Source organism: Enhydra lutris, unplaced genomic scaffold (assembly GCF_002288905.1).
Source record: "Enhydra lutris kenyoni isolate GAN:26980312 unplaced genomic scaffold, ASM228890v2 scaffoldscaffold42, whole genome shotgun sequence".
NCBI classification, from domain to species: domain Eukaryota; kingdom Metazoa; phylum Chordata; class Mammalia; order Carnivora; family Mustelidae; genus Enhydra; species Enhydra lutris.
In genome coordinates, this window is record NW_019154126.1 from 13,419,499 (window position 1) to 13,434,823 (window position 15,325).

Consider the following 15,325-nt stretch of genomic DNA (forward strand, 5'->3'; position numbering starts at 1 on the left):
TTGCAACTGTTCCCAGGGACTGCCTTTTCACAGCTGGCAGTAGGCACACGGCGCCCGAGGCACTGAGCCCCAGAGACATGACAAGACTGCTTGAGCCATGCCTGAAAAATGCAGCTCGTCTTACGGCCATAGTGGGAAAAATGCAAGACTTTAATTGGTTCTGACTTCAGAATTCAGATCATAGTTTTCCCGGAGGCGTGCATTGCAAGAAACAGTATTACCAAAGCCAGGTTCTTTCTACACGGTTGAAGTCAATCAAGTTGCAGGATCATTCGTAATGGGAAAACGAAAGAGAGCATTCGAACATTTAATTACAATATTTTGTAATTGTTGAGTGACCAGTGACATTACAAAATGCTCTTGGTGACCAGCTGCACCATGTCTCTGTGTGAGAAAGCAGAAACGCTCCGCAAAAATGAAGTAATTGTAGGCACCTTTTCTCCTCTTCAATCTTTTCCAAAAGGGACCGATTCAAATAGATAATTTGACTTGATTGTTTTTAATTACATTGTAAACATTTAAAAAAAACAATCTAGGATAAAGGTGAACATGAGTCAGTTGGTAATAAAATTCAGGCTCCAATTCTTCTTGGATGACAGATGAAATGAGTTTAATATATTCTTGCTCCGTGGAAAACACAGAGCATTTAAAACTGCAAACAACTGAATTCAATTAGCAGACCTTGTTCAAAATGGCCTGGAGAACCGGAGGGCCAGGAACTCAAATTATCCACCCATTGTAGAACGGGGAAAGCATCACAGTTCACGGCTGATATGAATTGGTGAAGAAACAATATAAAATTGGTCCCTGTGTTTTTCCATCCCGCCATATCTGGCAAGCAGATCCACTAAGAGATTCAGCTGTTAATGCTTTCAAGCCCTCACCTTACATAAGCCCTTAATTCATCAGAAAGATATAAAAGGGGAGAAAATACATTCAGTGTTGAAAGATGAACTACTAACTGCATTGCTTTCAAATGCAAGTGAATCCCGGCGGTGAAGTTCAATTCCAAATTTCCCTGCACTAATAAATCACAATCAGCAGTTCCTGGGGGGCCTGTGTGCCCTGTTCCCCACCTCGGGCCTTGACGGTCGCTGGGAGAAACCTGGCCTGGGCCAGCCTGTGACGGTGACGTTTTTGACTTGGGAGAAGGGAACATCCGTCTGGTTTGCAGAAGAGCAAGGCCCCGCCTCAGTGTTCGTGTTTGAGGGAGGTGGCTTCCATGGCGGGGCCGGCCGTGAGTCTTCCTGCCCAGGATTGCACACGTGTTTCGTTGCTCTCACTGGTTGGGAGCAGGAGCCCTGGGGGGCACCTGTGTGGCCTACTGGTCCAGTCCTTCCTTTAACTAGCTGTGGATCCAGCTCAGTGGCAGAAACAGCACAAGGCCCTCAAGTCTGTGGAGCAGCGCTTACTTAGGAAGCCAAGCTCCTTAGCAGGTTTCCTCAAGGTCCAGAGAGGGATGATGTGGACAAGGCGACCAGAATGCATTGCACCTGTATCTAATTTCCAAGAGCCGGACGGTGGTCTGAGAGTGAGGGTCTGGGCCACCTGGGGAGCGAGGCGTCAGGGTACCCACTGAGCGCCTTGCCTCCGCCCTGTTGGGCATGACAACCAGGGGCCCAGGGGCCTCCCCGCCGACATCCCATCGGGCCTGCTCCAGGGTGGGTGGAAAGAGAGGGTAAACACAGGCTCAAAGGTCATCATAAGAAAAGTTGAGGGCTGCCTCCCACCTTGGGTCCCAATAAAACGTGGTGTCACTGTTGAGGTGGAGGGCACAGCCTCGTGTGGGTGGTGTGGACGCTCAGCTGGGCTCCCTCGCTCGTAACCATGGGTGAGGGGTCAGGTAAGCCCGGAGAGGGTGAGGTGGCAGAGCCAGGGCAAGGCCAGAGCCCATCACCACAGCAGAGAGCAGGGAGGGCCAGCTGGGGGCGGGAACTCTGGGCAGCTCCAAGGCGGGGATCTCTGAGCCAGAGCCAGAGAGGAGTTGGGTCCATATTCCCTGGCTTGCAGGTACATGGCTAGGCCCGTAAACCATGGGGACATGGTGAGTTTTGGCTTGAAAGGCAGTCCATGGAGGCTGGGGAGGGGCGAAGGTCCTGTGTGATGCAGAGTCAACAGACTTCTTAGTGGCTCTTGATCTTTTCTGTAGCTTACTTTCATGGTCTTTTAAAAGAATTGCCCACGTTTTTTCAAGGATGTTGGTGATGAACCTGACACAAAATACTGCCACCTGGGTCTGGCACTCAGCGGGACATTGGCAGATCTCCACTAACAATCGGATGCCATTCTGGTCAGTGTGAAAGGTTACATTCAAACCTCACAGCCTGTTCACGTTCCCCGAGCCTCCTGTGGTCCCTGCAAATAGCATCTCCCAGCCACAGTGCGTCAACAGACAGCAGTTAGCCTGTTTTCCTGAAATATGGTCAAACGCTCTTCCTTCAGGAGAATTAGCTCTTTCTTCTGCCCCCTCCATCGGCTCTACCACAAACTGAAATTCAGTGGCTTCTTCCCCAAGTCCAGCCAGAGTGTGCTGGAGGTCTCACTGAACCTATTTTAAGTTCCTTGCTGTACTAGAAGGTCTTTCGCTATTTCTGAATGGCTTGACTGTGACCTTGCAGCCCCAAACACTCCCTTATCCCTGGAAGAGGGCAAACCTTGGGTCAAAACAGCATGATTTCCTTCCTACCTACCGTCTCAACTTTTTAGCACATTGCTCAGTATTGGGGCTCAGAGCTCTCTTTTCTGGGACTGTCAACAATGAGGCCAATTAGTGTCCATTATAGCAATGGATTTTGTGATGTGGAAATTTTCCCGATTGTAAATGGACTGAAATCCCCAATTAATCCCACAGGACCCAGAAGAGCAGGAGTCTTTTGTGAAACTGGTGTAAGCTTCCCCTCTTCAACAATAAAGGCCCTTAGAGTTACACCAATTATTGCTCTAATTATTATTTTCCATGTAAGATGGCGGACATGTTTGAAGTAGTATTTCAGTGCACTGAGGAAAACCAAAGCAAAGCGAAAACATCCAATCATTGGCTAATCCCTGCCAATCTTCTTCTCTCCTCGTGCCTTTTGTTATCAGTGAGAGGGCCAGATTCTCTTCTCCCGCCTGCTCTGTGTGCAAGCAGAAAAGTACAGTCCAGCAGTGGCACCTCCGAGGTAAACCCATCTGGCCGAAAGTCCAGAAGCCCTTCCCCAAGCCAGGCTGGCTCTGCAGGCCAGTGACCCCTGGGGCGGGCATGCTGGGGGTGTGCGCTGTCCTAGAGCACGGGCACACAGGACCTGTGTGTTGATTTAGAATATCCCTGGAGGACCGGTGAGTAGTTCCATAAACACTTTTCTCGAAACTTGGGGACAGATTAAAGCTGCTATAAAAAGGGGAACCAGACCTGTTTTCTCCAAGCCAACATACTGAAATGGAAAAAGAGGGACCTCTGAGGAATACACACAGGAGAACGAATTAACTAAGTGTTACCTCTGAATGGTCTGGACCAAGGAACAGCTAAGCAAAAGCGCTGGGTCTCTGCCATGGGGTGGGGGGTGGTAGCCTTTGTTTGCGTCAGTGAGAGACTTGGCCTAATTTCAGAATCTCTCCTTGAAGAGACAATGGGAGGATGAAGATCACTTTGAAGCCCCAGAGGCCCTTTCTTTGACCATGGTCTACCCTCGTGACCCCGTCGTTCTGCAGGCCCGGCAAATGGCAGAAGGTTCTCAAGGAAGTGAGGCTGGGTGGAGGAGAGGGAGTGGTCATATCCCTGTCTTCAGAAAACTGGCCAGTGTGGGCTTCTTCGCACAGGACAGAAGGGGAGCAGGTGGAGGGTAGAGGAAGGCTGTGGGTTTGAATGTTATCAGACTTTGCTTCTTGTTCAGTCCACGAGGTTTCTGCCTCAGCGTTTTATGTGACTTTGGGTGAGAAGTCAGAGATGATTGCAAAATCAACCCAAACCCAAAGAGTCAGTAAATCTAGTCAAGCGAAACTTTGAGAAAGGTTTCAAACCCCAGAGCCCCAGCGAGGCAGCGACGTTTCCCCTTGCCCATTTCCGAAGGGGCGCTCAAGATCCACCAGGACATTGCTGGAGAGGCACCAAAGGCCTTCCTAGTGGTCCCAGGGTGTCCAAAATGTGCAGCTTTAGCCATGCATTTGGCCTGAGGCCACCCTTCAAAGGTCTATCAAATGCATCTTTGTGCAGAGAGAGGAGAGTTCCTCATCAAGCCTCTAGCAGCAGGGACCTGAGAAACTGGGGAACAGCCCAGAAAGGCCATGATGGGATAGGGAGGGGTCACAAAGTCTAAAGTTTACAGTGGTGTATTTCAGATTGCATTTTCTTCTCAGTGGGTCATGAAGTCAATTTAGTGTGAAATAGCCAGCCTCTAAAATCCAAGGGAGAAGAGGACATATCAAAATGCAGTGTGCATTACTACGTACGTTTTCACAAAGTCAAGCTTCAGTCTGGATTGTAGGTATCTGTGTCTCTGTGTGTGTATATTCATGTGCGTATTGGGTCGACAAGATGTCTCTGTCACCGTGGCTGTCTATGCGGTAATATTAGGCAGCAAGGATGCAGCTGGGGAAATGTGCGTGGGCCCCAAAGCTGAGGGGTGACACGAATTTTCCTTCTGTCATGATTTGGCTGAGGCCTTCCTGAAAGAGCTACCACTTAATCCGGTAAAGCCATTTTTTTTTCAACTGAAAAAACAAAATGCAGCAAAACATTTCAACAGGGCAAAAGTGGGTCCTTCCTTCCCATCTCCCAGTACTCCTTTCCTGAAATGACCCTCTGGAAATGTTCTGTGCATATACGGTCATCTATAATACATTTATCCCTTCTCCTTCTCCCTTTCCTCCTCTGTTTAAAAAGCAAACGAGAGCACACTATACATTGTTCTGGAGCTTGCTGCCTTCACACATGACAGTCCAGCTCGCAAAGAGCTACTTCCGTCTCCTACGCTCTAGCGCGATGTTCCATTATATGGTATGCGGTAACGTTTTTTTAAACCAGATTGGATGGACATATAAATTGCGTAAATTTTCCATGCATTATCACCTGCGCTGCCATGACCTTCTTCACACATCCATCTGCGCACATGCGCATTGATATCTTGAGGACACAGTGCCGGGAGCCCGGAGATCCTGGATCCAAGAAGTTGGTGCGGTTTTGATTCTGCTACGTGTCTGATTTCGTTCGCCCCACTGTGACTGTACCTGAATACTACTGGCACTTTGCTGTGGGGGACACTAGATTCAGGAGCGCCGCTACCTTGATAGTGCCCCCTTGGGGATTTTCATCATCAAAAAGCTCCTCCCACCACATCCTGACATAGGACTACTGCCCTCTTGCTCCCCCAACCCCACCCTTTAGTTCAAGAAAGAATAAGCAGCATTCAAAAGACTTCGTTGTCTTGGATATTTTAACTTTCTTGGATATTTTAACTTTCCTTGGGTGTAACTATGGTTCAAAAGGCTTGGCTCCATGAATGTCTTATGAAAAACTGAACTGTGCTTTAATTCAGATTACACTAGGAAAAGGCAGTGTTTTAGTGACCTAAGAACATATTCTTAAATATTGCTTCCAGATATAGCCAGAGCTCCGGGATGGTTATGCACTCATATGTTTGAGCCACCTGGATCTCGTCTATGGCCACATTTTTTTACTCAGATCTGCATTGCAACTCAGGCAGTAGTCAGGTCAGGTTCATTGCTGTTTCTGCAAAAGCCTCTAGAAGATGGGGTGGTCTCTTTACAACTCCGGAGTTGGAGATTAAATTCATATTTAATGATAGAAGGTGAAAGCTTTCATTTATTTATTTATTTATTTTGGAGTAGTGGCTTAGTGGCTGTTTGACTTATCAGAAATGATCTATCATGTTAATTGCTTGCGATTTTGATTTTGGAGGCTACCAAAAGAGACGATATAGCCTTCCTATTATAGGTGACGTCTTTGCTGCTAAGCTAACCCAGGGGTGGGGAGCAGTTCTGAAGATGGGAACAAGTTTCATATAAACGAAACCCCGATGAGCTTCACATCAAAATTAGAACAGATCATCTTTATTTCTCTTTAGTTGTCCCATTTGGTTTCCTTCCACAGATAGCGATTTTTTTTTTTCTAGGCTTAGGCAACATGTTGAAACGTTTTCACACTTTGGAGTATGGAAAATGTGATGTACCGCTAAGCTAATGTCTGCATACTGAACCCAACTTTAAAATATGCTCACAAAATTGTGGCTGTAGTTTTATGATGGGGATGACCATGACCATGACCAAACAGGAGATACAATAAACATTTCACCTCAAAAGGAACATTCCCGGAGAGGTGGATATAGTTAAAATAGCTATTGGATTGCACCACAAGCCTAGATAAGCTGCTGATGGTCTAATGTCGGGCAAGTCAGTATATAGTTGAAGCTAAAAGCCTGTTCCGTTAAACCCCAGTTCATCTCTACTGGGGCACTGTTTCTCAGGAGCTCAGTGAAAAGAGGAGACTCCATAAAATATGTACCTAACAAAGCATGTCAGCAGCTTGAATGGGGCAAACCAGTCCAGATCTGAGAATTCTAATAAATAAATGAAGTTGAGCATTTATTGCCAACAATCCTGTCACTGGGGCCACAGAAAGCTGGAGCCGTGCAGCTGGGAGGCAGGAGTTTGGAGCCAGAGAAGGTAATGGAACGCACCCAGGTTTGATTATTTATGGCGTGCTGATGAAGAGACAACTTTCCATATGAGGAACAGCTTAATGGAGGAACCGTCAAACTAAACCAGGAAGAGGTCCAGAGAAAGAGAGTGAAACAAAAGAGGACATGAATAAAAATGACAGCTAATAAAACAATACAAATCTAAAATGCTGTAACTTTCAGAAATAATTTAGGGCCAAAAGAAAAGAAAAAAGTCTCGTTTTGCTGGCTCTGGGACAATTTTCCAAGAAGCAAAGACAGTAAGCAAAATGAGCGTGGCTGAATTTAAGACCAGATTTGCCTCTAATACCCTCCTTGCTATGAGTTTGGTTGCTGCTAAACCTGGCTTTATTCGTGTAAAGGCAAGTGGCAGTTCTGTTGGTATTTAGCTAATGTATCTATTTTTTTCAACAAATACTGATTGTACATTATTCCAGTGTCACGTGCTGGATCCTTTGGGGTTACATGCTGAACAGACACAATCCCTGCTTTCAAGAGGCTCATGGTCTGGCATTGGAAGTGGACAAGACCATTGTCAAGTTCAAGAAACTGCTGGTACCACCTAAATCAGGACCAGGGGCGGGGGGAGATAGGGGGGCGGTAGCCCCAGGGAGACATACGAGGCCCAAAGTAGAGCCTGGAATGAAAATAATTCCATAAATTCTGCTTTCTGTATCGATTAAATAAACCCTTGGCGAGCCTCCATGCAATCCATGTCCTGGTTTGATTACTGAAAAGTGAAAATACCCATTTTGTGCAAAGATGTGTATTTCTATGGTTCTGAGTTTTCATTTTTGAATTCTGGACCTGAGGCCTACCTGAGTTGTTTGACATGGTCTTTCTATGGTGCAACATACCTCTTCTCCAAGGCTGGCTGGAAGCATAGTACCGGCCCCTGGTTCCTAGGCCCAAGTGTGCCAGATACCTCCTTTGGGTCTCCTTGGGCCTTCACTGCAGTGCCTTGAGGCAGGAGCATCCTTTCCATTCTACAGGTGAGGAAGTGGAGCCTTGGACAGGTCACCCTCTCATGGTCACATGGAGGGAACAGCACATTTCTACCCCTCCCTGCCTTTGGGTCAAGGATGTGGGTTGGGACTGCGCCAATAACACGTCTGTGCCCAAAGAAAGCTTATCAGTGAAGATCCACTGGGCCATCAAAATGAGCCATTCCCAGAGTCACTTTAGCTGGAGGACTCCTTTTTCTTCCTGGTCCTCCCCGTCCCCACACCATCAGTAGGAGTCTTTCGCCATGCCATTCTTGCTGAAGAAGGGCTAGTCTTAAGGGCCAGAAGCCCCTTTCTTAGGTGGCATTGGGGCCATTTCCACTATAATGTAGGGGAGTGTCTCTAGAAGCTGAGAACTAGAACATTCTATTCTAAGTGAACCCACATGCACAGGCATCCAGTGGAGTTCCTCTGTACTGCACACTTCCTCTCCTAACAAGAGTCTTCTTGTTAGGCCCCTAGGGTTTGGGGCCTTGCTGAGATGGGGATCCAACCAGGCATGAGCTGGTCACACCTCTCTATCTGGGCTGGTGCCCCATTCCTAAATCTCTTCTTTTTAGAGGTCAACTACACCCTCAGTGTTGTGCCCTTGCCGTAAGAATCTGTGGTTAAACACTGGCCCTAGGCGGGTGTTACCACAACCTCGGGGACTCAGACTTTCCTTTCCATGCTGGGTGGGAGTCCCCTGTCCCCACCCCTCTGCTTCATTCATACTCCAGACCCACTCCTCTGTCTTAGCCAACTGACCTGTACTTCAGAAATGCTGCTTTATACCTGAGCACCGAGGAGTCTGAATTAGAGTTGGAATCTTGCGTTTCATGGTCTGAATTCAAGTAGGATTTTCAGTTGATCTCCTTTTTAAGTGTCTCCAGACCCATCTTCCCCAAACAAATTGGGTGCTGCACTGAATGGCAAAGCGGTTTCATTGCTAACCCTGTTCTCCAAGTATCAAACAGTGAAGGTCTGATAGGATCCCTTTCAAACTAGGTAGAGCCTGATCAATCAGTAAACTATGGCAAAATCTTCCAGAGGTTTCCACCCTTACCCTCCTTTTCTCAAATTTATAGAACGATTAGTAAAAATGCAAGATGTGAGTTTTACCTTTCTGGACGATTCGAGCCAAATCCTGCTTATGAACATTTGCTTTTAAAAATGAGACATTAAAAACAGATGACTTAAGATCCACAAGCTTATCAATTCTAATTCAGTTTCTCCTGCTTAAGCAACTTCCTGCAGCATGGAAAAATGGGCCACATGCACGGTATCTCTGCCCATAGGCTGAAATTCCAGTTGGCCGGCCGCTCACACTCCCCAGTTCTAAGAAAATGATTCTGCAGCCAAGGATGGCCCAGAGCTCCAAATGGCAACTATTCTGATGAGAGGTCACTTCCCAGGAATTTAAGAGGCAACCATTTACTCTTTGACTTTCAAAGTGAACCCTGGGCTTGAAAGGCACAGCGGCTTGGAGAGCCAATGAGCTAGGGACAACCCTGTGAAGTTCCTTGGAGGGAAGGGCAAGCTCTTCAGACACCTCGACATCTGGACTGCACACCTAGTGCACTTTCCAGGTTGTAAATTTCCTGGCCCTAAAGACTATTTGAAAAGAACTTTTAACCAAAAAAGTGGTTTTTTATTAGCTGAAGTACTAAAAAAGTTTTGATTACTTTGATATGGAACACTACAGCTGTAAGGCTTAGCCAACATCTGATCTTCAAGTCAACATACGTTTAAAAAAACAGCAAAATTAAAAAAAAAAAAAAAACAAAAAACACCTGAGTCCTGGAAACATGGATTTTCAATTACAGTAGACGCGAACCTTATTAAATGTACTGCCCTATAGCCTCTCCTACTACCCCAGCAAATCTGATAAATATCAACACTATACTACACTTGAGACTGAACTGGTTTTGCCACCTGGAAACGTATCACATTTGTCGGTCTACTTAAACAGAAACCAGCTGAACCAAATGACAGATGCATACATTCAGACGTGGCGCAAACTGTATTTGAAAAAAAATCTCTCATCTTTTACATTTCAATCTCCAAATTTTCATCTTTTTATTCATTTTCAAATAAAGTCTAGGACATTGACAGTTAGTACATAGAATTTTGGGATAAAACTGAATGTAGTTAGAAAAATATACATCAAGGGTTTGTGTGCATGTGTGTGTGTATATATATATAAATACATATATATATATATATACACATACATATATATATATATTTACTTATTTCATAAGAAAATAAAACTATGTACAAAATCACTTGTACTCATTCATGCTGATCCTAACTTTGACTTTTATAATGAAGCACCACCCTAGGAACACAAAGCTTTGAGAGAAAGAGAAAGCCAGTGAGCAACACTCTCGTTAACCCCCTTTCCCACCCCAGTATTTCATTGTTCAGGTTTGTCGGAAAGTCCAATCACTCCCTGGTGGCAGAGCGTGTGTAAGATGGTCCACAGCTTGGAAGGGTTCTCACAATTGTGCTGCTGCTCCCAGTGCTGGAGGAGTTCTTCCTTCCTTGGCAGTGTCTGTGTGCACAGGATGCAGTTCAAGCCTGAGTGGGACCGAAGCAGGGGGACATGGGGGTTGGGACCCTCAGGGGCCCAGGGGGCCGCACCTGCCTCGCTGGGTCCTGCCTGGGCTCCTTCAGCCTTTCTGAGGATTTCCATATCCTTCTGGGGATAAAGGCAGAGCTGCCGTTTCAGTTTGGGAAATGCGGGGAACTCCTCCTCAGGGGGACCGTGCTTGTGAAGCAGCTTTCTTCTCTCAGGATGCTGTTTCCAGAAGGGAGCAGCGTATTTCACTAGCTCCTCCTGAGTGCCTCTGCTTCCTGGTAGGATCTCCTCTTGCAGCCGGCCCTGAATTTCCTCTCCGTGGACGTAAAGTAAGTGAAACTTGATTTCGGCGAAAGACTGAGCAGTGATCTGACAGCGGCCACATTTGATCTGTAACTTGACTTCATCTGCCTGGGTGAGGAGGAGGTCCTCTTCCAGGCTTGAATTGTTTTCCCTGGAAAGGGGGAAAAATAGCCAACAGAAGATTTCACGAAAAGCACCCCTGGAGCTTTTTCTCTCAGACGCTCACCTTCGGGGATCCAGAACACCCCCGCTGAGGAGAAGTTCCAGGAATGGCAGGGGAACAGCACCCGGGAAGCAGAGGCCTCAGGGAATACCGGCCATCACTCCTGCGTGGGGCCACCTGGTTCTCAAGCTCCCAGCGTCCACTGAGGGAGGGGGTGTTTCCTATCCTCTCTCCCCCAGAGGGGCTAATGGCTCTTTGGTGACCAATGAGGTGTCATCGACTCAAGAGGCAGGTAGCATCAAGTGAAGCCTGGAAAGGACCCCGTTGGTTCAGCCATACGGTTGCCCTTCCTCACTAACCTTGAGCGTGCAAAGCAGTTTGGACATTTTACCTAAAAATCAAATTGTACCATAGAAGACTATGAAGAAGGTGGGGTTTCTTGAGGGAGTCCGCTATGTGCGTTAATGGAAGGCACAGATGTCCCCAAGTGGACAGGAATGCCCGAAGAAAAGCAGAGAAACTACAGAAAAGCAGGGAAGAAATAGGCCAGATGGAAGATTCTAACAAATGTAACGGAGGAAGACACAACTGGATAGAAAGTATCTGGAACAATTAGGACAATTAAGAATGATGAGGGGCAGAGCATCTAAGATTAGAAAATGTTTAATTTTCCTGGGGCAATGAGAATGGATTTCAGTGAAACTCCCCCCGTCACCCGGTGGAAAGTGGGCAAACGGAAGGGGACCACCTGGCGTAGCCACTGCTCGTAGCCCTGAGGCCAGACTGTGGAACTCCATGGCTTACTGCTGGTTCCTAAAGCCCAGAGCCAGGACCTGCACAGGGCAGCAGTGACACGGGAAACGTTAATCTGGCCTGACAGGAAAAACTGGGCCAATGTCACGGGCTGGGTCTGGGCACCTGAGGCTGTGGTCAGCGTGGGGCATGGGGAGTCCCCACCACGGGTCAGATTGTATTCCGGGGCAAAGGACAATGTTTAGGTGTAAATTCTGTGGCCGCAGGTTTGGGGAAAATTAGTGTGCAGAAAGCACCAGGAACCACAGGCAGTATCTTATGGATTCGTGTCTCAGAGGCCAAAAGCCTCCCTCACTCTGCTGTCGCCGGCAGAGCCCGACCTGGCATGTGCGCCCTGCCCTACAGGGGCGAGCGTAATGGGCCACCCGCACTGCTCGGAAACCCAAGAAAGATGAGACCACTCTTTACAGAACGAGAAGGAAGAGGCAGCTCCCTGTTGAGATCTTAATCTGGGGGATGTTTTTATGAAGTCACCTTTCTGAATGTGAAATCCCGCTCTGTTCTCCAAACCCAAACCGAGCCCCTCCCCGCCTCCATGCCTGCATCCCAGGGTCACTCACCTCTCCCTGGATCCCTCGGTCCCTCGCACACCCAGGCCTCTGTTCCTTGGCGATTCCCCCGGCTGCCTCTCTCCGGGGGTGGGCTCCGTGCTGATGACCACCCGGTGCACTTCTTTCAGGTGGCCGAAGTAGACTCTGACGTGACCGAACACCTTGGCGCAGAACTCACAGCACACGAGTTTCTTCAGACGGTTCTCGCCGTGCTGGAGCCTCATGTGTGCGCTCAGGCTGCCCGAGCGCACGTATGCCTTGCGGCACAGGCGACAGCTGTAGGGCCGTCTGTTCGTGTGTGTGTTCATGTGGTCTCGGAGGTGCTGCTTGAACTGGAAGTGGTGGTCGCACACGTGACACCTGTGCCAGGGCTTCTTGAGGCTGGGAAAGCCATTCCGCAGTGTGGAGCTGGGCTTTGGGGACGCGCCACCGTCCTGCTTCCAGCCCAGGTACTTAGGAGTGAGTGGATTACTGAACAAAACGTCCTGTCCCAGGCTGCCGGGGGCGTGGGGCTGAAGCACGCCTGCCGGAGAAGCCAGGGGAGCCAGGGCGGGCACCATGATCACCGGCTTCGGCATAATGCTGCGGTATTTCTTCAGAGCCCCGGGTTTTTGGTCCCCGGATTCCTGGGGATCGGTTTTTACTCTTTCTTTACTATCTTTACACTTATTAATGATACACTTCCTCCTTTTCCCCTGAAATGCCAACATTTCCTCTGGTACCTTTCGTTTCCGTACTCTTCTCTTCGCTGCCCCGCTGTTCAGTTTGGCTTTGTGGCCTAGATCCAGTCTGGTGGCGGGACAAAAAGCGCTCTCACAGGGATTCTGCTTTGACGACTGTGGGGCAGGTGCCTTGCCAACTGTTTTGGTGGCTGCATGAAAGCCCTCCGTGATGGAAGCTGTCTGATCACAGACGGCCCTGAGCCCGGGCAGAGAACTGTCTGCTGTGTTAATATCCGACGGACCTTTGCACACCTCCGCTGTTTTCATCCGGGCGTAGGGGAGGATTGGCAGTTTACCTCTGGGGACTGGAGAGATCAGCTGAACCGTGTTGCCAAGAACAGCGGGTGATAAAATGGTCATGGCTTTTGCAAGATGAACTTGTTCTTTAAGCTTTTCACCAGCAACGGAAGAAGGCTTACTGCAGGTTTTCTTGGTCACCAAGTTTGCTTTGCCTGAAGGCTCTGCGAGATCCTGCTTGCCAGAGATCTCCTCTGGTGTCGACGATGGTGGGGTGGCAGGAGGGCTCGTATCTCCACGGTCACTGGTCACCAGAGGTGGAGAGTCCCCAGGGCCACCTTGGTTGGTTGGTGCCGCCGTGCTAATGCCGGCTGGGGCTTGGTCTCGTGACGGCACTTGCTCCAACAGACCAGCTTTGTGCGGGGGTTCGGGATGGTCAAGTGGGGAGGGGGACGCATGGGTCTGGGCAGGAGGTATGCCAGCACCAGTCTCAGAGGAGCTCTGAATGGGTTTCTTTCTTGATCCTTTGTTATTTCTTGGAGGTTGGTATCGAGGAATAGGCAGTTTAATGTTTTCAGGCAGCGGTAATCTGGGCTTCTGGATTGACTGAGCTGAGGCAACGTGTGGCAGAGCAACGAGAGAAAACGTCCCTTCCTGTCCAGCAACCTGCATCAGAGCATAATTCTGGGCAGGCACGCCCAGTGGCTTGGTGTTGATGGAGGGTCCTGGATTCACCTGATCAGAGAGTGATGGGGAATGGCACGATAGCACTCTGGATGTTAGGACCTTGGGCATGATTTTTGGTGCAATGGTCCTAAACTGACTTTTATTCTGCAAACCTTTCCCACTCTGAATCGGTCCAGAAGAGATGTGAGATTCACCTGCAATGACAGTACAATATAAAAAGTCACCCTAGTGTCGCTGTCCTACTGTGGAGAGTTTACTTCCCTGCAGTAAGTTCTCAGACCCACCCTGACCCTTCTGGGCAAACTCCTGTGTTTCTCAAGACCCAGACTTAAAATCAACTCTTACACACCTTCCCAGGGGCTGATTAGTCTCTGCTATGGTTCCAAAGCCCCCAGGATATCACTGACCACTTTCCATGATATTATCTCTTTGTATATCCCTACTACTCAACACAGAGCTTCTCAAGAGCTGGCCTCTGTCTTTCCCAAACTGTATTCCACAAGTTCACCTTCTCTATGTACCTCGTTCTCATTCCTGATCTCCCTTCTTGACCTCCCGAGCCACAAAGACTCTCCTCTGGTATGTTCTGCTGTGTATTTCATTTATTTTATGGACATGTCTTATTCTCCTTATTAAGCTTTGAGAAAGGAAAGCTTATGTTTAATTCATATCCATATTTTCCACCCTATCTTCAGTGTGAAACAAACGTGTCTTGTATCAAGCTCGCTTCTCTCTCACTTTCAGGACACACTATTTGACCCACTGGCAGCCGGCTGTTTGCACAGCAGAGGAATTCCTGACTGAATGCTAGCTTTGTTGCTGTTCCCCAGGTGACTTGTGAATTTCTTCTCACACCTTTCAAACTGTTTACGTGTGCTTTTGCAATTAAATCACCAGCATGAAAACGGCTGATGTGACACCTTAAAAAATGTTGAAGGAAAACAAAATGATACAAAATGATAAGATATGGAGACAACATAAAAAAATACATGAATCACATAAAAAGCACCTGCTGGGACACTAATAGGAATAATTTTAAGTTTTAACAATAACACTTCCTATTCCTGGGATTTATTAGGTTAATGGAAGACCAATTACAACTTATACCCCAAGAGAATATTAAGGCTACATTTCAATGCACCACTTCTAAGAACTGAATCATCTTTTTTTATTCCCCCAAGACCTCAAGGTCATCAGGCCTGGCTGTGGAAAAGCTCCCCTTTTCTAGGTGCCTCACTTTAGCCAAACTTCACTCCCGCTCACGCTTATGGGGTACCCACGCCACCACCCTAGGGACTGGCTATGACAGGCCCCACATCCCCTTTCTGAAACCTTTGGGGCCAAATGTATTTTGTGATTTACACTTAAATTTTAGGGAAGTAATAAGATGCATAAACCAAATGTTATGGAAACACCCAGTAGGGTCTGAAGAGCACCCAAATTAAACCTCTTGCCACTTCCGTAGTAAAACAGATGAGTATTCACAAAACACTCGGACAACTGAAGATTTTTAAAATAGTCTCACTTGGTTCAGGTTTTGCCTCTGCACAAGTTTTGGTTCCCAGCTATTGATGAGATTTTGTTTCCTGTGCTTTTGAGATTTCGAAG

The 15,325-nt window shown here is 47.7% G+C and overlaps 1 protein-coding gene across 3 annotated transcripts in view; it reads right to left on the reverse strand.

The window, feature by feature from the left end:
• Positions 1-9,893: 9,893 nt before the first annotated feature.
• The window catches only part of LOC111155604 (zinc finger protein 438), a 172,566-nt gene continuing 167,134 nt past the window's right edge, over positions 9,894-15,325 (reverse strand). For 2 of the 3 annotated variants that reach the window (XM_022515869.1, XM_022515866.1), the window contains 2 exons: positions 12,081-13,911; positions 9,932-10,695 (listed from right to left, as the gene is read on the reverse strand). In XM_022515869.1, the coding sequence (XP_022371577.1) occupies positions 10,077-10,695; positions 12,081-13,911 (2,450 nt within the window). In that variant the 3' untranslated portion in view covers positions 9,932-10,076. Of the gene's footprint in view, positions 10,696-12,080; positions 13,912-15,325 lie in introns of all 3 variants that reach the window. The other variant, XM_022515868.1, reaches the window with a different exon arrangement.